Source organism: Choloepus didactylus, chromosome 5 (assembly GCF_015220235.1).
Source record: "Choloepus didactylus isolate mChoDid1 chromosome 5, mChoDid1.pri, whole genome shotgun sequence".
Classification (NCBI taxonomy): Eukaryota; Metazoa; Chordata; class Mammalia; order Pilosa; family Megalonychidae; genus Choloepus; species Choloepus didactylus.
Window position 1 is genome coordinate 109,473,575 of NC_051311.1, and position 22,475 is coordinate 109,496,049.

A 22,475-nucleotide genomic window follows, 5' to 3' on the forward strand; every position below is an offset into this window, starting at 1 on the left:
AATTTGAAACTATTCACGGCCAAAACAACACTGATGTACCTACACTAATATCGGTATTATTAGGGACATTTCTTTATGATAAATTATTCAATTCACCAGACAAATATAACAATTCTAAATTTGCATGTGACCAATAACACAGTCTCAAAATAAAGCAAAAATAGGCACCAGTACAATAAGAAATAAACAAAGCCACAATTAGAGCGGGAGATTTTAATACACATTTCAATAACAGAATATGTATAAAAGAATACAGAATATTCAAATTACATAATTAACCTTAATAACATATATAGAATAAATTGCCTCAACAACTGAAGAACAAACATTCTTTTTCAAGTGCACATGGAACTTTACATAAACTGACCATATGCTGAGACTTAGAGCAAATCTCAACAAATTTCAAAGGACTGAACTCATACAAAGTCTGTTCTCTGACTACAGTGGAATTAAGCTAAAAATCAAAAACAGACAAAGTAACTAGAAAATCCCCTTATATTTGGAAATTAGAAATCTACTTCTCATTAGTCCATGGGTCAAGAAAAAAATTACAATGAAAATTCTAAGCTATTTTGAGGTGAATTACAACAAAAATACTACCAGTCAAAACTTAAGAGATGTAACTAAAGTAATGTTTAGAGGGAAATTTATAGCCTTAAACACATAAATTTGAAAAAAGGCTGACATCAATGATTTAAACATTCATCTCAATAATTTATTAAAAAAGGCAAAAAAAAGTTTAGTAAAAAACATTTTTAGTAAAAAACAGTTGGTTCTTTGAAAAAACTGAAAATATTGATAAGTGTCTGGTGAAATAGAGCAAGAAAAAAGAGAAGACCCAAATAATAACAAGAATGAAAAGGCAATTATTTTTACAGATCCGACAAATACTACAAAGATCCTATGATGATATCTTAAATAATTTTGTGCCGATACATTTGAAAATGTAGATGAAATGGAGAAATTCCTAAAAACTTACCAAATCCAATACTTTAATAGTCTAATATAAAAATACTAAGCCTATCATTTAAAACCTTACTACATAAAAAGCTTGAAGCCTAGAACTCCTTACCAGTAAATTTTTCTAAACATTTAAGGAAGAAATAACACCAATCTCATACAAACTCTTCCAGAAAAAAGAAAAAGAGGAAACACTTCCTAAATTATTTTGGGGCCATATAACCTTGATGTCAAAATTTGACAAAGATATTACAAGAAAGGAAAATTATAATACACCCACCTCACTCATAAATAAAGATGCAAAAATCTTAAACAAAATTATTAGTAAACCATATCCAGCTATGTATTATGCTTTTTTAAAAAAAGCATAATATATTCATGACCAAAATGGATTCCAGAAATTACAATGTTGATCTACCATTCAGAAAGCTATCAATGTAATTCACACATTAATAAAGACAAAAAGAGCACTGCGATCTCAATAGATAGAAAAAAAGCATTTTATAGAATTCTACATTTATGATACTAAGAAGGGAACTTCCTTAACCTGATAAAGAGAATGTACAAAATCCACAGTGTTAGAAGTCAACGTACTGGTTTTCTCTGGGTAAGGGACAGGAGGGAAACTTTGGGGGCATTAATGTTTGATTTCTTGATTTGTTTGGTGGGTATGCTAGTGTAGTTATTTGTGTTAACTAAGCTGTACATTTATGAGTTTCGTACTTCATAGTATATTATGTTTTATTTTTAAAAGTCATAGAAAATTGTATAAAGCTAAAAAAAATGGAGTAGTTCCCCCTGATGATTTCAGGAGGGCTGAGGGTATGGCCAGGGGCTGTGAGATCCGACAAGGATAGGAGATGGAGATGGGCAGGGAAGGAGGAATACAGGGTGTTGGGTGGCTATACATGTGGGTGCTGACATGACCGAAGACAATATCATGTGGTGGAGAGGAAGCTGGCAAGTCCAGGGACCAAAGTTTTCAGTGAATGAGGGAAAGTAACTTCGAGATCAGGTGCTAATATAAGTAGCCAGAACCAGACAGGCTACATTAGCTAGCATAGAATTTAGTGCCCAGATTCCTACTCACAGTGCACCGTTCTAAAACGAGAAGACAGCACTATGTAGCTACTCTCCTGAACCACGCTGGAAGTCGGTCTTAATCCCCACAATGGCCCTGGAAAGTAGTTAATATTGTTTCGTTTACTATTGGGGAAACCAGTCTCAGAAGGAGTATGACTGAGCCACAGTCCAGGCCCCAGGGCCTCTCAGAAACACTGTTCGGGAAGTAGCGGGCGAGCAGCAGCTGCGACGGCCATTTCAAATCTAGGTACCTACCTTGATCATCAGTTAACTCGACAGTTAAATATCTCTTCGGCAGAGTTGTCGTAAGCACTGAGATTTCCTGACATCATAAGCGTTCAATACATTTTTCTTCTTCCTCTCCCCCCACGTGCCACCAACGTGGAAACTAGGATCCTGAAGCGGCATGTGCAACCACTCTACTAGGTTTCTGGGCCTCGCCTGTGTTGGCTTCTAATAATGCACACATCCTAGAGCAGCTATTCTCAAGTGTGTCCAGGGACTGCGGGCTTCCGAGACCCTTTCAGGGAGTCCTCGGGGTCAAAGCTGTTTCCCAGCAATGCTCAGCCTTTTCCACTCTCTTTCTCTCGGTTAAGTTTTCCAGAGACCACATGATGTACGATGATTTCACTCAAATGTGTGCTTGACATTCAGGGGTTTCAAATGTCTGTTTTAAGTTCTAATACATAAGTGTCCATGGAATAACCCATATAAACAAAGTAATAACAATAATAATTCTGCAGCATGTAATGGAGTCCTGAGTAGGACTGCCAGATTTAGCAAATAATACAGGATGTCCGGTGAAATTTGATATTTCACATAAACAACGAATATTGCAAAGGTCACATTGGAATTTTAAAAATTATTCACTGTTTATCTTAATTTAAACTTAACTGGGTGTCCTGTATTGTACCTGGCAATCACAGGCATGAAATCAAAAAGTTAGAGAGCCCTCAAGTAGGAGACAGAAGGCGGAACAGCAGCACTCCGCAAGTTATTCCGGGCGAGGCACTTCCGGTCAGCGGGTCTGTCTGAGGGCGGGCGTGGCCTGCTCATCGCCGGAAGCCACCTCTGGGCCGCAGCCAGGCTTTCCGCCCCTGCCAGGCCTCGCCCCGCCCGCGTCCCTGCCCCTGGCGCCGGGACCGCTTCCCGGCTTCCAGTGGACGCGACGCGGACCGTGTGGTGCCGTCGCTGTCGCTCTCGCCGCTCTTCCTGTCGCCGGGAGCGGCGTGCCGACCAGTTGGTGGCCGGGGCCCGGAGTCGCCATTCCCGTGTCGCTGCGCCCGCGGGGGCCGCCCGAGTCGGCCACAATGCCGCTGGGCCTGAAGCCCACCTGCAGCGTCTGCAAGACAACCTCGTCCTCCATGTGGAAGAAGGGCCCTCAGGGGGAGATCCTCTGCCACCATTGCACGGGCCGGGGCGGCGCGGGCGGCGGGGGCGTCGGCTCGGGGACGGCCGGCGGGACTGGGGGCAGCGGCGGCGGCGGCTTCGGCGCGGCGGCCTTCGCCAGCACCTCGGCCGCCCCTCCGCAGAGCAACGGGGGCGGGGGCGCCAAGCAGGTGAGCTCCTCCGGCCCCTGTCGCCGGCGGAGGCCCCGGGCGCGAGGAGGTCGGAGGCTGAGTCCGCGGGGAGGGGGCGAGCGCGGGCCTCTGAGGATTGCTGCGCCCTTGCTGGGCCAGGCCGCCCCCCACCCCACCCCCAAATGAAAAGATCTTCCTTGGTTTTTGCCCGCTCCAAGCACCTTTTCTTATTCTAAGAGAGTCAAAGTCTAAAGAAGCAAGAAAATTAAAAGCCCTTCAGAAAGCCTCCTACTGTAATAATATTTGGGAGCGTATCCAGACATCTCAGTATTCGCACGTATACACGGAGACGTAAATGGGATCATGCTACATGTATTGTACGTCCTGGAACTCTTCCCTGTCAATAAAGATTACTTTGTCATTATTTCATGTTATTAAGATTATGTCAGTATATTGAATGGCAGCATAAGTCATTCCATTATAGGTGATGTTACAACTTAACCTATTCTTTGGCGTTAAGTTATTAAGGGTTTTTCTCCATTATAAACATCACAAATAGTTGTTGCCTTGGTCTAGACCTTCTCCTGCCCCTTGTGCTGTTGTGGTCATCAGTTCACACCTTTTTGATGTTTGGGAGGCTCTGGAGATTCTTATGTAGGGTCCGCTTTGTGTTAATTGGCCCGGTTTGTGTAATCAAGCCGAGAAAAAAAGAAAAGGCATACTTGTACTTAATTTTTGACTGTTCTTGAAAAGTGTACACTGAGGTCCTTGTAAGATGGTTGTGTTGGGACAGCAACTTTCTCAGTTTTTATTTCTTTCTCTTTTTGTTCTTTAATTGTGTATGTAACAGAGTAAGCAGGAAATTCACAGGAGGTCTGCTCGGCTCAGAAATACTAAATACAAGTCTGCTCCAGCTGCTGAAAAGAAAGTTTCCACTAAAGGAAAAGGGAGAAGACATATTTTTAAGTTAAAAAATGTAAGATGATTGTGGACAATCTCTTTTCCTGTAATTACATTGTATGTGCAGTGTGTCCTGCCATTGTCTTCATTTCTTAACCATTTAATTTTGACTCTTGACTCTTGGGGACCCTTCTGCTGTATTCTGGGGAGTGGTCCAGACTCTCTAAAAGGAAGTGAGTGCTCTTACAGGAGGCTTACTGTTTATAAAATTAGTAATACACTTTTTCATTTTTTAGCTTTTATTTTTTTCCTCAGGAAAACATAAAATATGGGTCTAAAGGAGCATAAGCCTTGGACTCATTTTATTGGGTTTTGTTTGCAAAGGAAGAGGAAGAATTACGGTTCTTGGTATGGCTAGATATACTAAGAAAACTTTTTTTTTCCTTCTTTAAAGACCTAAGTAATACTGGACCTCATTCATTTCCATATTCGTTTGTTGTTATAACCCTCAGAAAATGTATCTTACTAACTTATGACAAATTTGGTGGCTAGGAATAAAAATTTTACTAAACCTTCCTTCTTTACCTCCTCTTCTGCTATAAGAAAATAAGACTGTTGAAAGACCTGTACTGGAGTAGTAGAAAGGATATTTTTGTTGCAGTAAATTCTCACTGTTTTTGTAACCACAAGGGAAGCAATAGGGTAAAATACAATGGACAACACATTCTAGGCAAATCTTTGTATGGCTTTCTTTCATTTCAGAATGGACATCCTTCACTAAGTAGGAAAGATATATCTGAAGTTGGGCATATTCATTTATAAAGTATAATGGGTCCTTATAGTTGGTATCACATACACATTTTTTCCTCCTTAGTACAATGAAACATGTTTTCTGCAATTATTTCATTATTAATTTATCTGGCAACACCTTTTTTTGAGAATGGTACCAAGACAGATTTGAGGGAGGGGGCTGGTTTCTTTATTGTGGCATAAAAGTGCATACTCTAGTTTAAGGGATTATTTCAATTGGATGGCGGCAAATTACTTAGCACTCCCAAGAAAGTTTCTTTTAGGTTTAGTTCAGGATTACTGGAAAATTAGTACTGATGCCATTGTGTTTCATAGCTAGTTCCGTAGCTGGATACAGAAAATATCCTCAAGTAGATACTTTTTCATTTTGTGTTCATTTTCCACCTACATATTTTTTACTACTTCCACTTGTCATGCTCAGACTATTAGAGCCAATGTATTTTTATACTTGGAATGTTAATATGTAATAAAGATCTGAGTGGGTTTTAGGTTAGACCTCAGCAGCAGAATAAGCTTGTCCTTTGGTTCTCAGAAAATTTTAAGCTAATGATAGCAGAAATAGCACTGGAAATTATTCAGGCTCTGCCTCTCCACAACATTCAAAAAATCATTTATCTTTTTGTTCCAGTTCTTGCCACCAAACAGCATATTTTAATATTTTTCAAATTGCAGAACTCATTTATGACTGGAAAAATGCCTTTCATAACACTGTGATTGTGCTAATGTTTTTACTTGTTTTTTTCATAGCCCATCAAAGCTCCTGAGTCAGTTTCCACCATAATCACTGCAGAATCAATCTTCTACAAGGTGAGAATTTGTAATTACTGGGGGAAGATTCTTTAATATGCTACTAAAATGTTGGGTTAGTCTAAAGGCCTCTGGTACTCTGTATTTGTATAAGGTATGATTATGCTTTTGTTCCCTTCTAAGCTATTTTCCCTCATAGATGGCTGTTATAAAACATCTCATCCAGAGCTGAGGTGAGAGGGGAAGTTGCGTATTGAAATATGATGAGGAGGTCTTAAGTATATAGGTTATGGGAATTGTTCTTGAAGTGCAAATGTATAGCAGGGAACCATGAAAGAAAGAGTGAACCATCCTAAGTCACTGTGGTAGCACTGAAGGGTGAGAAAGACAGAGCCAGCATTTGGTCTAGTAGAGGACCTGTGCTGTCTAGTGAGTAGAGTGGGCACAGAGATTCTCTGCTTTGCACCAGAATGTGAGAGGAATAAAGGCAGTAGGGGGGATTAATACCCACTAGAAGGCAGTGGTGAGAGTCCAAACGTTTTATAAAAGAATAAGGAGGTCATGTTTCCTAGGACCAAAGCCCAAGGACATCTGATACCTCAGTAAGAAGAAGTGACATATCACTGTTTTTGAACCAGAACCTCTAGCAAAGGAGTCAAATCATCGACAAGACCATCAAGGCCTGGCAGTCCTAGCACAGGCAGCGACTGTTATAGGCACCTTGAGGTCTGAGCTGTCACTTAGGGAGTAATGGTGTGAGTTAGTACTTTATACCTGATCTAAACAGACTGAATACTGTGAAATTAAAGTGATTATGTTCCAAGAGTAAATTTTTTTTTTTGTTAGCCCAAATCTGTATAGACTATAACAAGCTATACACAAGAAAACATCCTTCCTATATTTCCAGCATTTCATTCATTGTTAATAGATAAGATCGTCTAAGTTTATTACAGGCTTTCCATGTATTATTGAGGTGAGCACTTGAGGTGGGAACAATCATCCCCTTTTTATAGATGAGGACTTTAAGGCACAGAAGGCTAATTAATTTATCCAAGGCACACAGCCAGCAATTCATGGAGTGAGGCAGTCTGATGCCAGAGCCCAAGCCCAGAGCTCAGATCCTAGGGCTGATCCTGGCTCCACCACTTGGGCAAGTGGCTATCTGACTGGGCTAGGACCAACCACTCTAAGCCAGTTTTCTCATCTGTAAAATAGGGATTGTAAATAGTAGCTACCTCATTAGGTTAAATGAGGTCATGTATGTTAAATCCTTAGCGAGTAAGCACTGAGGGTATGGTACAAATTCTCATCATCATTTCTTTAAATACATGCATTACCTTCACAGTTGAACATTCAGAAGTGACGGGTTGAAGTAAGGATTTAGTATATTCATGATTTTCAGGAGTGTCTTAATGGAAAGGTATATGGGACCTGTTATCACAAGTATTGGTGCTTTGATATTGCTGTTTCTCACCCATGTTTATTAAACAATAAGAACAAAATGCAACAAAATATTCAAATAATGCTGCAGTATTGCGGCGGCTGTCATAGCAGTGCCACTGACTGGCAGCACCATTGTGGACAAGCTCAAGAGGTCACTGCCAGCTCCAGAGCTGGAGCCCAGATCAGGCATGTGAGAGGGAGCTGAGTGGGAAGTGGCTGTGATGGCCACAATTGTGGACACCGAAGACTCAGGATGGTTAAGTGACTTCCCAGAATGGTGAAGTGACCTAGGTCTAGTGACTCCCAAACCAGTATTCTTCACTGTATTATGTTGATCCCCCTTCTTTCTGCCAGAAACTCTGAAACCTCCCAGCAAATGAGGGGACTCCTTAGATCAAGTGCCTCAGTCTCATTTGGTATATGAACACAGCACAGCACATATTTATTAAACACCTGCTATGTGCTGGGCACTGCTTGCCACTGGAATCTTTCCCTAAAACAGTGTTTTTGTAATACTGTTAGCTTTCAAGCTTTCAGCATGTATTTGGGTGCCTATGATAAGTAAAGCCATGTTTCTTATGAACAAATATAATTTACAATCAGGAATAGTGAATATACATGTAGACAAAGCAAACAATAAGTGCATGGTATTTATATGATAAATAACCTAGAACTCTGAGTAGGAGATGAGAGGATAGATGAGCTGGTAATGGATATGTTCTAGCAAGTAGTGGTCCATGGCCTGCATTGACTATACCCTTCTGTTGTGGTCCAGTCACTCTCAGACACATGGATAAGGATGCCACCAGGAGAACACCCTTCCCTAACAGTACATATGTTGCAGCTCAATGACTGGAATTATTTCTTCAGAATTGTTATGGCTGAGGGACATCTGTCAGCTGCTTTACCTGCTGCCAAGACCCTGTTTTGAGGGAAGCAGTGATGAATCAGATCCATTTCCTGCAATCAGGGAGAGTGTGGCTAGGGAGAACTATACCACCTAAGGCCGTACTGAGCATCATAAAGATTTGGATCAGTAATTATGGGTGTTCAAATCAGGGAGAGATTCTTTCCAGCTCAAGATTGAAGAATAAGGGCATGGGATGGGAGAGGAGAGGCATAGGGAGAGTTTAACACAGGCCATGTTCAGATTATTTGGGTATAAAGTGGAGCAGGAAATGACTTAAAATGTAACACCTCAACTGCCAGTAATGCCAGTAATTGTATTCCGTTCTGTGGATAGTAGAGAGCTCTGGAAAATGTGTGTTCAGGTTTGTGCCTCCGAAGGAATCTTGTGGGAGGGTATAAAACGGAATGGGACGGGGCAGAGACAAGCGTCAGTGAGCCTGGGTTAATGTATGGGAAATTGGGGGTAAGCATATCTTTTGACATATGGTCAGAAGCGTCTGTCTTTTCTTTCAGTTTGAATTTGTAGTATCTATTTTCTTTTAAGGATGGTAAAGGAGGGTAGTGTGTCATGCAAACTCTCACCAGTTAACTACTGTTTTTCAAGATAGTACAGAGAAAGAGCACTGAGCTGTTGCAGGAGCCTGGGCTGCAGGCTCTGAGCAAGTCCTTTAATTTCTCTACAGCTCCATGTCTCTGACTAAAACAAATGGGGCTAGTACTGTTGGGATGTAACATCTCTGTGCTTTTATGAACAAATCTTTTCTCCACATGCAGGTTGTCATAAACATAGATATGATCTATTTTTTCATTCAAAAGTGAAACAACTTTAGAATTGGCATTGACCATATAAACACTGATACAATGGACCATCTTGAAGATCTTTACTGACCACTTTGAAAACTTGCTTTCATAGTAAGTGAATTTTAGTTCATAGCTCTAGTGCTATTCTATTTTTATTTTAAATATGGGGTTATCTTCTATTTCCTCCAGGGAGTATATTACCAAATTGGAGATGTTGTTTCTGTGATTGATGAACAAGATGGAAAACCCTACTATGCTCAGATCAGGGGTTTCATCCAGGATCAGTATTGCGAGAAGAGTGCAGCCCTGACCTGGCTCATCCCCACCCTCTCTAGCCCCAGAGACCAGTTTGATCCTGCATCATATATCATAGGTGAGCTTACAAATGGCATAGGTTTTTGAACCCAGTTAACTCTCTGTTATTGTGTGAAAAAACCATAAGCATCATCAAGTATGAAAAAAGTAGAGGCTTTATAGAAAACATGAAAGACATTTTTATATAGCCTTAGTTTGAATACTGTTGGTTATTTGAGTTAGAGCAGTGTGCACCTACTGAAAGTGAGGTGGATGAGATTTTTCTGCGTGACACAGGCTTAAACTGTACTACAAGTCTTGGAATTCTAAGATTGTTTTTCCTCCCTTTAGTTTTTTTTTTAAAACAGGATGATTCAAAATGAATTGAGCACTTTCAAAAATATATTCCTCAGGAACTAGGTTATTTAGTTTATTTATAAAAATCTAGTTAAAAATAATTTCTAAAGAAACATCACGGTTATTTCTAAAGTCTTACGAATTTTCAATGTTTCCCTCTATGTTACACGTCATTCGATACCCTTTGTAGCATATAATTGTTGATGATTGAAATGGCAGCCATCATAGGCTGCCAAAAGTACTTGATAAAGCCTTACAAGAAATTAGATTAATACAGTTTTGAAAGTGTTCAGATTTTTTTAATGATCCTGAATTTTTTAACCTTTGTGCAATGATCAGGCACTATTTTTTATTTTGAGAAAATAATATAAAAGATTTTTTCAGAGAGAACTTAGGGACAAATAATGTACCCATATTATTCTCACCTACACATCACGTTTGATACATGACCACAGAGTTTAAGTCTCCTGCATAGTACATAGAATAGTAGAATTTCAGTTTTCTTTTATATACGACAGGTTTCTCAGCAGAGGCAGAGATGTCAGAACTCTCCTACTTTACCTAATCTGCCGATTCCAGTAGGTGTTCCTATTCTAGAGGAGCCAGCATAATGTAGAGGTTAAGAGCAGTAGACTCTGGAGCCAGACTAACTGAGCTCAGAGCCCAGCCACTCACTGTGACTTTTGATAAGTTCCTTAACTCTCTCTTGCCTTACTTTCCTCATATGTTAAATGAGTATAATAACAGTCTCTACTTCATAAGATTGTTGTAAAGATTCTAAGTATTATGTGTAAAGTGCTTAGAAGAGTGCTTGGCACATAACAAACAACATACAAATGTTAAATATTTTTAGAATCCTTTCTATATTGAGTAGTATTTGGGGGAGACAGTCATATTCCTAAGCCGGTTAAAGTAGAAAAAATTGAGAACCACTGATGGAGAACAACTTCACAGTTTATGTTAGGTCACTAGCTTTGGTTTGAAAGTCTGAAAGTGATACATATGTTAAAAAATGTATTTAACCTCTTCATTTTACCTTTTAGGACCAGAGGAAGATCTTCCAAGGAAAATGGAATACCTGGAATTTGTTTGTCATGCACCTTCTGAATATTTCAAGTCACGATCATCACCGTTTCCCACAGTTCCTACCAGACCAGAGAAGGGCTACATATGGACTCACGTTGGACCTACTCCTGCAATAACCATTAAGGAAACAGTTGCCAACCATTTGTAGTTTGAAAATTAAAACTGGATTTCCAGGTTATCTTATATTCATACCACTATAAAAAAACTCTTAAATGGAAAAGTTTTTTCCCTACTATCCAGTAATCTGTTAATTTTTTTTATTACTAGTCACTTGGAAAAGTAAAGGGTATAAAAAGAATGAAATATTTTTATTTTGAAGTTAAATACTACATTCTATATGTGTATCCTCCCAAGCAAAGGCTGTACTTTGCAGGTATAACCATTAGGAACAGGTAATGTCCATTTTTCTCCTTAATTTATTTCTAGAAATTGTCAAAATAGATTATAGTTTTCCACAAGTACAAAATACTAATTAAGGTTAAGATTTCTGAGCAAGGGCTTACAATCAAATAAGAGGTACATGTGACCAATAGTGTCATAAAGTCACATAATCCTTATTTCCTCATACGGATATTCTAAGTTCAAAATTCATTGTTTGCTGCTTTAACCTTAAAGAAAGTAGGGGTTGATTTTATTGGCTCTTTTTAAAACTTTCATCTAATTCTTCAGTAGCAAACAGGCATTCAGAATCATTGAGTTGATTTTAGTATAGCTGCTCTTTGTTGCTCTCACCTGCCTCCTCACTCAAAATGAGGATTCCAGTCAAACCAAAAGATTTTATAGTGCAGATGGCTTCACTACAATCCCACAGGAAAAATGTGCTGTTCAGGCATCCCACTTGCTAGTTTCTGCCTCAAAGTTAAACCATCTGCTATGGACTCAAAATAGTAGACCCAAAACAATGTCTTGAAGTAGAAGACTTATTGTGTATGAAACTGTCCAGAATTCAGGTACAGATTTTACTTCAAGTGCATATCAGTGAAGTGTGGGGGTAACAGTGTAGAATATGAGGAAAGTGGAGACTGCACACACTTGCTGCCTCTTCTGTCCTGATTTAACCAGCATTTTTTTAACCCCAGGAAAATAAGTCAATCTATTTTAATCTTAATTTTAAGATTTAGCAGTATTAGCTATTACTCTTTTTCAACACAGTTATGATTTGTATGTTATAGATAGGTCTCAAATTGTTCCATGTACATAGTTAGCTATATAAGAAAGGGTATAATAAATTGATTGTAAATACCATTGTTGATAACTTTCTAAATGCTAATATTCACAACTTTTGGATTAAAATGTATTTTTCACAATGTATTTATTTTGGGTTTATTTCATTTAAATAATTTAAATAGGGCTTTCCACCCAAAAATGGCATAAATAGGAAACACTAGTAATATGCATTCAGAATTTGGAACAACATATAGGATAGATTTTAGGAAAATCAAAGAATGGCTGATTGTTTTAGTTTACTATTGCTGTTTGTCTTAGTTTTCCAGGCTGCTATGACAAATAAACAAAAGGCATTTATTGGCTTATGGTTTTGGTGCTATAGAAGTCCAAAGTCAAGATATTAACAAGGCTGTCTTTCTCCCAGAAGCTGTACTTTTCTCGTGCTTGCTGCCGGCATTCATTGGGGTTCCTTGGTTTGTATCTCTGCCTCCCATCACATAGTGACATCCTCTCCTTTCTGCCTTCTGTGACTTCCAGGTTCTCCTTATAAAGCCTCCAGTAGTATGGGTTAAAACCCACCTGATGCAATTGGCCACACCTTAACTAAAAGTAACATCTTCAAAAGATCCTGTTTACAATGGATCTTTAAATCCAGGGTCATGGATTTAAAACGTGTTTGTTGGGGTTATAATTCAACCTACCACACTGCTGTAAAATATTATCACACATTTAGTGGCTTAAAACAGTGCAAATTTATTCTCTTATAGTTCTTGAGGTCAGAACTCCAAAATTAGTCTTAAGGGGCTAAAATCAAGGTGTTAACAGGACTAGTTCCTTGTGGAGACTTCAGGGGAGAGCTTCCTGACCTCTTCCACTTTGGTGGCTGCTGGCATATGTCGGCTCCCAACCATATCACTCTGCCTCCGTGGTCATGTTGCCTTCTCTTCAGTCTGTGTCAGATCTCCCTGTGCTCCCTCTTATAAGGAAATTTGTAATTGCATTTGGGGGCCACCTGGATATTCCAGGATAATCTCATCTCAAGATCCTTAACCATATCTCCAAAGTCCTTTTTGCTATATAAAGGAACATTCACAGGTTCTGGGGATTAGGATGTGAACATCTTGGGGGATCACTATTCAGCCTATCATACTGATTGCAATGAACACTTAATGCAAAATAAGGTACTTCTAAGGATGAAGAAATTTTAAAAAATCTGCATATATATTGATCATTTGTTTATAAATTGGTAGATATTTGTGTGGTAGCGCAGGTATGAAAAACAATTTTAGAAACTTGATCATAGCATTCACAAGAGTGAGTTTATATTCTCAAATGTGTTCAGAAATTAGTTTTTTACTAAAACTTGCCTGACAATGATTTTGATAAAAAGTATTTGAACCTTTAAGAATCAAAGAAGCAATCCCTATAACATCAATAAGGACTTTGAAAATAGGATGTTCAATTTATTACAGTTTATAAATTAGCAAATTAGTGGTTAAAGGAAATACAGCAAAGTAATATTATTTGTCCAATTAGTTAAGTAAGTAGCTCTGGTATGGTTTAATGTGTGTCCAACAGTAATATGTACTTATTTATTTCCACATTTAAAAATGAAACTTCTACAGTTGAGGTTTTGCTTCAGAAGTTGATTTGCTGGTGTGTTGATTTCATCATCCAAAGAGACCACCTCTTTAAGTTCTTGGAGTTGGTATGGAAATTGTGCTTGCATGTTTTAAAATTCACTTTAATTGCATGTTATTCATATAAAAACTTTTAAACTTTGTTTTATCAATGAATTGTGAAAATGAGAGGCCCTGTGGGACACAGCTTTACACTGAGGGAAATTAGCTACCGCTGCACCTGTTTCTATCATCCCGTGATTTTTTTTTTTTTTTTTAGGGAGGACTGAACTCACTCATTCTCCCAATTTCTGCTGTTATACATTGATCCCAGGTCAATAGTAAAGCAATAAATTCTTTGATAGAAAAAGAGATGCCTGGTGTTGACAGAGCTGAACATTGCCTGTACAGTTCTGATAAATTGGCTTTTAAAATAAAGATTGAATTTTCACTCCCCTCCTCATAAAACATTAATGGTTCCCATTGCTCATAGGGTAGAATTTATACCTTTCCTACTGTTACCCAAGGCCCATCCTGATATTGCCCCAGTCCACCCAGCTTGTCTCCCCCTTCATACCAAAAACAAAGTGTTTCCACAGAACACCCTTCTCATTTTCCTGGCTCTAAACCCTTATTCACACTGTTCCCTTCAACTCCATAAGTCCTATCCATTCTTAAAGCCCTCAAGTTAGATATCCTCCATGAGATCTTTCCAGATCCCCACGTCTCCTTGAAATCAATCTCGATCCCATTCTGTCATTGCATTTAAAGTTTTACTCCTGTTGTGCCCACCCCTACGTCCCTGATTCCCTGGAGGGCAGGGATGGAGTATCTATTCACTCATTTTCGTAACTCTCACGGTACGTAATCCAGGTCCTTGGTTATGGGAGATGCTTAGTGTAGAGTCCAAGTTAAATACTATTAACTAAAATGTTTGATAGTAAACTTCAAATTCTATTGTGGACAGAATATTCAAATTGTTATAATCTAGATAAACACTGGCTTGTTTTTAAGATTGTTTTATCAGGATGTCTGAAAGATGAGCTTTAAATAGTTCACTTATACAAATAAATCTTAACATGAGTTTCTGAATAAATTATCCCAAACCATTTAGGTTATTGGCTGTGAAAAGCTTTTCTTGGACTAATAAGTTCTCCATCAAGAAATGTGAGTCAATTCTATTTCAGCCATAAGTAAGTGAAATCAAATGAACAATGTAGTAAAACAAATAGCAATTATTTTACATACATATATGCATATGTGCATCTGTATTTCCGTACAGATATAGATAAGTAGGTAGGTACATGGATAGACAGACATAATATATATAGTAGACAAAGACATATTACACATAAACTTCAGAATGAAGTTTCTATCATGGACCAGAAAAAGGGAGAGACATAATTGTGGATTTTATCTTGCTGCCCTGTTCAAGTTCTAAGAACTATGCTTTTAACTTCATGCCAGGTATGTGAACTCTACCAGATAGGTGTGAATTCCAGGAGATGGGGACCACTGGGGAACATCTTAGAGGCTCAGAGAGACATGATATACTGCTGGTATAAATGTAAATTAGCATAATCTTTCTGGAAAGGCAGTGTGTATAAATAACCTTAATATTTATACCTTATGATCAAATAATTCCATTTTTAGGAATCTATGCTAAGAAAATATGCAATGTGGGCAAAAATAGTGTAAAGGAGGTTATTTCCATTATTGTTCAAAATAGTGAAAAACCAGAAACCACCTAAAAAGCCAATAAGAAGAAAATGAATTTTGAAATATTCATAATAGAATTGTATACAATCATCAGAAATGTTTATAAGGGATTCTTAGTAACAGTGAGAAAATACTTATAAAAATATTCAGTATTAGAAAAACCAATATGAAACTCATAAACAATATGATTCTTGTTTTGTAAAACAAATACACATAGAGAATGAGGGAGAAGGATGAATTAAAAAAGACATGAGTTATTTTGTGGAAGATAAAAACCAGCAGTAGCTTTCTGGGTAGATGTACCTCATATGACTTTTTGTTTGTTCTGTTTTGTTTTAGAACACGAGAACTATGAGACATCTCCTGAACTTCAGTATTGAATAGGTCATTGGAAATATGGGTACTAGAGCACAGGAGAGAGGCATACAAAAACAAAACACTGTGCTCAGTTGATTCCTGTCTCTTAATCCATTGCTTTTATAGAACAAAACTGTGTGAATCAGATGGGTAGAGCAGGCAGCCATGCAGTTCTTGGGTCTCCAGCCTCAGGGCCAACCTCAGTTATGACTGAGGTCATGCCCAAACTTGAAATCGATTCAGGCCCATCACAGCTAAGTTTTCCTCTGTCAATTCCAGCCCTCTGGCACAAATGTCCCAACCCTAGAAATAGTGCTTGCCTGTCTTGGATAAAAGTCTAGGAAAAGGCCTTGGGAACTGAGAAAAATGGTAAAACTGCTACAGCTGCTGCAAAGGAAATGGGGGCAGGCTGACAGAAAAGACAACCAAAAGTGACCACAGTAAAGGCATCCTCTTTCACAGAAAGCTAGAGAATCCCATTAGTGCCCTCAGGCAGAGCCACTGAGCACAGGTGTTAGGCTATGGAACCATCCTGCATGTTGATGCCCTGAGCATCAGAATATTGTGATGGGTGAACTTCCAAAGACTTCAGATTAGGTTCTATGAACTGAAAATTTCTGGGCAAATACGATTTTGTTAAGAAAGCTAGTTTCTTCAACTCAAGTGCAAATTATCATAGATATTACTGGGGCTTCTGATCCGTATCAGGAAAACATAGTTTTTGAAAGATTTATACTCTGTGGACATATGGATTTAAGGACCAACTAATCTAACTCCCCTATTTTACAGATAAAGAAACTGAGGCCTAAAGAAATAAATGCGGAAATGTCACTGCAGTGTTACCACAGAACTGCAATTCATACGATCCCACAAGAGATTGGGAAAGTGCTTCTGCAAGAAATACTAAGTTCCAAAGAATCTAATAAAACTTATAAGTCTAAATTTTGTTTTTAAAAAATCTCTGCACATGGTATTTTTCTCCCCTATCAAAGAAGTGGAAACCACTGACCAGTGCTGCTTATTCAATATAACAAACTGGCATGTACTAATTTCCCAACTTCCAACAGAAAAGCTACAATCATAACCTCAACCTCTTGTGGCATCATCCCCATTTCTAATTATTCTAGCTTCTATGTGTCGTTTCTGTTTAACAGAAGCTGGATGGAAGAGAGAAGGTTTGTAACAACAACTCTTTTATCTTAAATCTATCTCCCCATGGTCAGGGATGGTGTGAGTAAAAAAGACACTTGATTCTAGAATTTAAAAAAGTGAAGGTGCCTCCCCTAAACTTGGAAAAGGTAGAAAGTGATAGCCTTTTAATTCAGACCCTCATTTCAGGGCTATTAGTACCCACAGAACCTTTGTAAGGATTTCAAAATGTCAGCCACCCCAGGCAGGCTCATCTCTCCGAGCTCATCAAATACCCAGCCAGAGCGCACAGGGCTTGATGAAAAGGAGGGCTGGATTCCAGCCTCAACTCACCCAGGAATCTTTGGGCAGGGCATAACCTGCACAACCATATGATGCTTTCCTCATCACTGCAGCATTGTTAACAGGGCTAAGAGGTTCTGAATTTACAAAGGCCAAGAGTAACCCTATGTCAAAGGGAAATTCACTTTCTGTTAATTCCCTCCATTAGCACTTTATCAATTCTTTGTGTCTGGCACTTTCGCAAACATTTTCTCATTTAATTATCCCCATTTTATAGTTCAATAACTGATTAAAAGCCACCTGGATTTTGAAAATGTTCTTAGATCCCATCGCACACTATCTGCCCCCATCCCCTCCCTTTACCACAGTGAGTCACAAACTTGTCTGTACATTAGAATCATCTGAAGAGCCTGAAAGACATCCTAATGCACATCTCTAATTTAAAAATATATATATTGATGCACAGGTCCCACAACTGAACAATTAAATCAGGATCTTCAGGAGTGAGGCTGGCTAGGTTCCAAAAAATCTACTAAAACTTAAAAATCTAATTTTTTTTTTTAATGCTCTCAAGGTGATTCTAATGTGCAGCCAGAATTGAGAACTACTGCTTATGCTACCTTTCTCTTAGCATCTAAAATCAGCTGATAAAGGTTTCAATTTCTACATAGCGAATAATGAGATCTGATACCATCCTGTGTTTGTGCAATTTAGGAAAATAATTAGAAGCCTATATATTCTATTTAGTCTTTAATTTCTGTAATTCCACAGTAGTGGCAGCCTTAAGGAATATCTGGAGAAGACTGGTATGTTTAAAAACATCAAAATTAAAAGACACCAGAACACCCAAGATAAAATTAAGAAAATATTTGCAAAATGATTAATATATATGTACATAAAGAACTAAACACACATACACAAAAAAAACCCCAAAAGAAAATGGGCAAATAATATCAACAGATGATCACAGAATTAAAATATAAATAATTTTTAAAACATGGAGATGCTCAAACTTACCAGGGAATCAGGGAAATGCAAAACAGATTTTTGACATAGCAACTTTGTAAAAATTTAACTTTTTGATAAAGTCCAGTACTGGTGAAGAAATGGAAAAGCAGGTACTCTTGGATACCATTAGTGGAAGTATATATTGGGCCAGCCTTTTTAGAGGGATCTGGCAGTGCTTATGACAATTTTTAATATGCATATCTTTTTAACCCAACAATTTCATCTTCTGACATAAAAGAGTAGATAATCTGATCAGTAAATAACAAGATATTTTCTTTCTAGAACAGTCTTAAGTTGCTAAGCATAAAACTTGTCAAATACTAAAAAGATGTTGAATATGCAACTATCAGTCAGTTCTAACAAATGTATTTAATTACATACTCTTATTATTTTTTTTAAGGGGAAATAGTTTAATTATACCAATTGGCTGATATTATTTCATTAAAGATATATATTTATAGGAAATAAAGTACAGAATCTGTTATAAATACCCAAATTTATTATATAGTAGTAATCTCAAATAATCCTGATCATCACATAATCACAGTATTTCCCCATCTGTGATTTTATAAATTAACCTGATTTGTTAAATTAAAAAGAAATTTACAGAACCCATTGTTACAACATAGTGACAACCCATCCAAAAAAAAAAAAAATCAGAAGTATATTTTATGCTAAAGTTACTTTCTGTCCAGGTCGAAAAGTTGTTCCACTTTGATTTTTTCTCTTCTTTGGATTTTGAAAGCTTTCATACCTTAAAAAAGTTAGAGAGATAATATATAATACATGTAAATACTATAATTAAAAACAAAAAATAATGAATAGATTGTTTGCAAACAGAACTATTTTTTAAAACAAAAGGAGAGAAACTGGAAAATGTATTTGCAACAGAACATAAAGAGAATGGACTAATAACTTACATAAAGTTCTTACAACTAAAATTTCAAACCTTGAATATCCAATAGAAAAAGGAACAAAGCAGATGAATAGGCAAGTTAAAAAAGATAAAATACAAATAGCAATGAATAATATGAAGAATTATAACCTCAATATTTTCAATCTAAAAAATATAAAAATTTAAATGAGATATAGTTTTTCTTCAAACAAATTGGCAGTTTAGAAAAATATTGGAATGTTAGTGAGGTTGTGGTGAAAGCACTCTCATTCTGCTTTTGGAATACAAATTGTACAGTACTTCTGGAAGGCAATTTGGCAATATATTTCAAAAGCCTTAAAAATTGTAAGCACCCTATGATGCAACAATTCTACCTTTATCTCAGTGAAATAATTAAAGATGTATGCAAACATTCAGCTCTGCAAATGTTCATTGTTATCACACTGCATATTGTAATAGTGAAAAACTGGAAGCAATTTAATGTCTAAAAATTGGAGACTGTTGCACAGCTATACTATAATTACATGAAAAACAATAAAATAGTAATATTTAATGTGAAAGAGTGTTCAAGATGTATGGATCAGTGAAATGGACTGCTACATAGCAATATGTACAGCATGTTCTTATTTTAGTAGGAAAAAATATGTAAGCATACAAACAAAATATGTTTTGGTAGGCAGTGAGAGGGTTTTGTTTTTTTATCTTTCCTTATTTTTGTTTTCTAATTTTTCTACAATAAGTACATATTACTTACATATGTGCACACACACATAGAGCAAAGTATTGCAATATTAAACAAGGAACAGCTGCAATTTCTGAAGACCAGGAACAAACATTCTTGAATCAGGCTGAATCACTAACCTAGAATGGTTCAGTCTATGGGCCTCAGACTCATGGGTGGCCACAGAGTCAATACCAAGAGGCCTGTATATCAAATGTGGACTAATCATGGTACGCAAAATGAATAAATGCTATTTTGAACTTAGCAAAAGGTGTAAATTCACAGAAAAATCATGCAGAAAATACAGATTTTCCACATACCGTTCCTCACAGTTTTCCCTTAACACTTTGCATTCTTGTGGTACCTTGTACTATTAACTAGTGTCCATAGTTTACATCAGTGTTCACTGCTTGTGTTCTACAGTCCTACGTTTTTTTTTAATTATTATATAACAAATATACAACCTAAAATATCCCCCTTTAACCACATTCAAATATTTAATTCAGTGGTGTTAATTACAATCACAATGTTGTGCTACCATAACAATCATCCATTACCAAAACTTCATCACCCCAAAAAGAAACTCTGTACCAACTACGCCAGCCCCTGGTAACCTGTATTCTAAATCTGACTTTATTATTATAATTGTTTCATATCAGTGAAATCATACAATATTTGCCCTTTTGTATCTAAATTATTTTACTCAACATGATGTCTGTTTTATCCCTGTTGTCACGTGTATCAGAACTTCATTCCTTTGTATGACCGAATAAAATTCCATTGCATATATACACCACATGTTGTTTATCAATTTATCTTTGATGGACCCTTGAGTTGCTTCCACCATCTGGCAACTGTGAATAATGGGGCCTTGAACAACAGTGTGCAAATATCTATTTGCCTTCAATTCTTTCAGGTATATACCTAGAAGTGGGATTGCTAGGTCAAATGGTATATTTCTATATTTAACTTTCTGAGGAAATCACAAAAAATTGTTTTCTACAATGGCTGAACCATTTTACATTCCCACCAGTATTGAGTAAGTGTTCTATTTCTCCACATCCTCTGTAATAATTATAGTTTTCTGTTTTTGGAATAGTGGCCATTCTAGTAGGTGTGAAATGATATCTCACGGTGGTTTTGATCTGCATTTCCCTAATAGCTAGTGATGTTGAGCATCTTTTCATGTGCTTTTTAGCCATTTGTATTTTCTCTTTGGACAAATATCTATTCAAGTTGTATGCCCATTTTTAATTGGGTTGTTCATTTTTTCATTGTTGAGTTGTAGGATTTCTTCATATATTATCAGATATGTGGCTTCCAAATATATTCTCCCATTGAGTAAACTGCATTTTCACTTTCTTGACAAAGTCCTTTGAAGCACAGAAATATTCCACTTTAAGGAAGTCCCATTTATCTTTCTTTTTGCTTCTGCTTTGGGTATAAAGTCTAGGAAACGACTGCCTACCACAAGATCTTAAAGATGCTGCCCTACACTTTCTTCTAGGACTTTTATGGTCCTTTCTCTTATATTTAGGTCTTTGATCCATGTGCTGGTTTGAATCTATTATGTCTCCCACAAAAGGCATGCTCTTTAATGCAATCTTGTGGGAGCAGACTTATTTTGATTAGGGTGAGACCTTTTGATTAGGTTGTTTTCATGGAGATGTGACCTACCCAACTGTAGGTGAGAACTTTTGATTAGATCATTTCCATGGAGGTGTCACCCTACCCATTCTGGGTGGGTCTGAATTAGACCACTGGAGTCCTTTAAGAGAGCGCATGGAGAGAAGGAGCTCAGAGAAGCTGAGAGATTTTGAAGAGAAGCTAAATATGTAATCCAGAGTTTACCCCTGGGAGAAGCTAAGAGCCAATACAGACCCAGGTGCTTCGAGATGCAGACAGAAAGACACTTGGAGATGCTAAGCTAAGAGACGAAGCCCAGAGTTTACCCCAGAGAAGCTAAGAGAAGACTCTCAGATGCTTAGAGAGAAATGCCCCAGGAGAACTAAGCAGAGAGCTGAGAGAAGCTAAGAGAGACAGAAGCCCAAAGACATTTTGGAGAAACCCATTTTGAAATGCAACCCAGGAGCAAAGGACCAGCTGATGCCAGCTACATGCCTTCCCAGCTGACAGAGGTGTTCCAGACGCCATTGGCCTTCCTTCAGTGAAGGTAATGAATATAACATGGAGCAAATTATATACTTACCATCACCCAAAAAGATGCATTCTTAATAAGTACTGTAACTATACTTAAGCAAACAGTGTTCTAAAATATTATGATCTATCTATAAATAAAAATTTGAATTAGCAAAAGTCTTAAAAATACATGTGGCTTTTAACTCGCTACATAAAAAAGACAAAGAATTAGAAAGTTTAACTGGTTCTGTAGGTATTTTCTCTTAATCAAAATGAGATCATCTGTTCCTTATAATATGGAGAAGCTTAACTGTGTCAGAGACTCCAGTCATCTGGTCATCACTTAATAGAAAAATATCTTTATTTAACATTGTACAAAAAGGCCTTAGCCATTCTGTCCCAAGCATAAAGTTAAAAACAGGTCCAGCCTTTTCTAAAGAACAAAGGGAAGGCAAGACAACAAGGGACTAAAGATGGAGAAGGAAAATTCCTTCAGAGAAACTCCAACT

At 37.5% G+C, this 22,475-nt stretch overlaps 2 protein-coding genes across 3 annotated transcripts in view; one reads left to right on the forward strand and one right to left on the reverse strand.

The window, feature by feature from the left end:
- The first annotated feature begins 3,212 nt into the window (after positions 1-3,212).
- Positions 3,213-12,221, forward strand: GATAD1 (GATA zinc finger domain containing 1). The gene is made up of 5 exons (XM_037836656.1): positions 3,213-3,602; positions 4,414-4,539; positions 6,021-6,080; positions 9,363-9,546; positions 10,868-12,221. Exons 1-5 carry the CDS (start codon positions 3,354-3,356, stop codon positions 11,056-11,058), a joined length of 810 nt encoding a protein of 269 aa, XP_037692584.1. The 5' UTR covers positions 3,213-3,353; the 3' UTR covers positions 11,059-12,221.
- A 6,469-nt stretch (positions 12,222-18,690) lies between these two features.
- Positions 18,691-22,475, reverse strand: part of PEX1 (peroxisomal biogenesis factor 1) — a 57,020-nt gene continuing 53,235 nt past the window's right edge. For both annotated transcript variants that reach the window (XM_037836659.1, XM_037836657.1), the window contains exon 24: positions 18,691-18,965. In XM_037836659.1, coding sequence (XP_037692587.1) covers positions 18,881-18,965 — 85 coding nt within the window. In that variant the 3' untranslated portion in view covers positions 18,691-18,880. The remainder of the gene's footprint in view (positions 18,966-22,475) is intronic.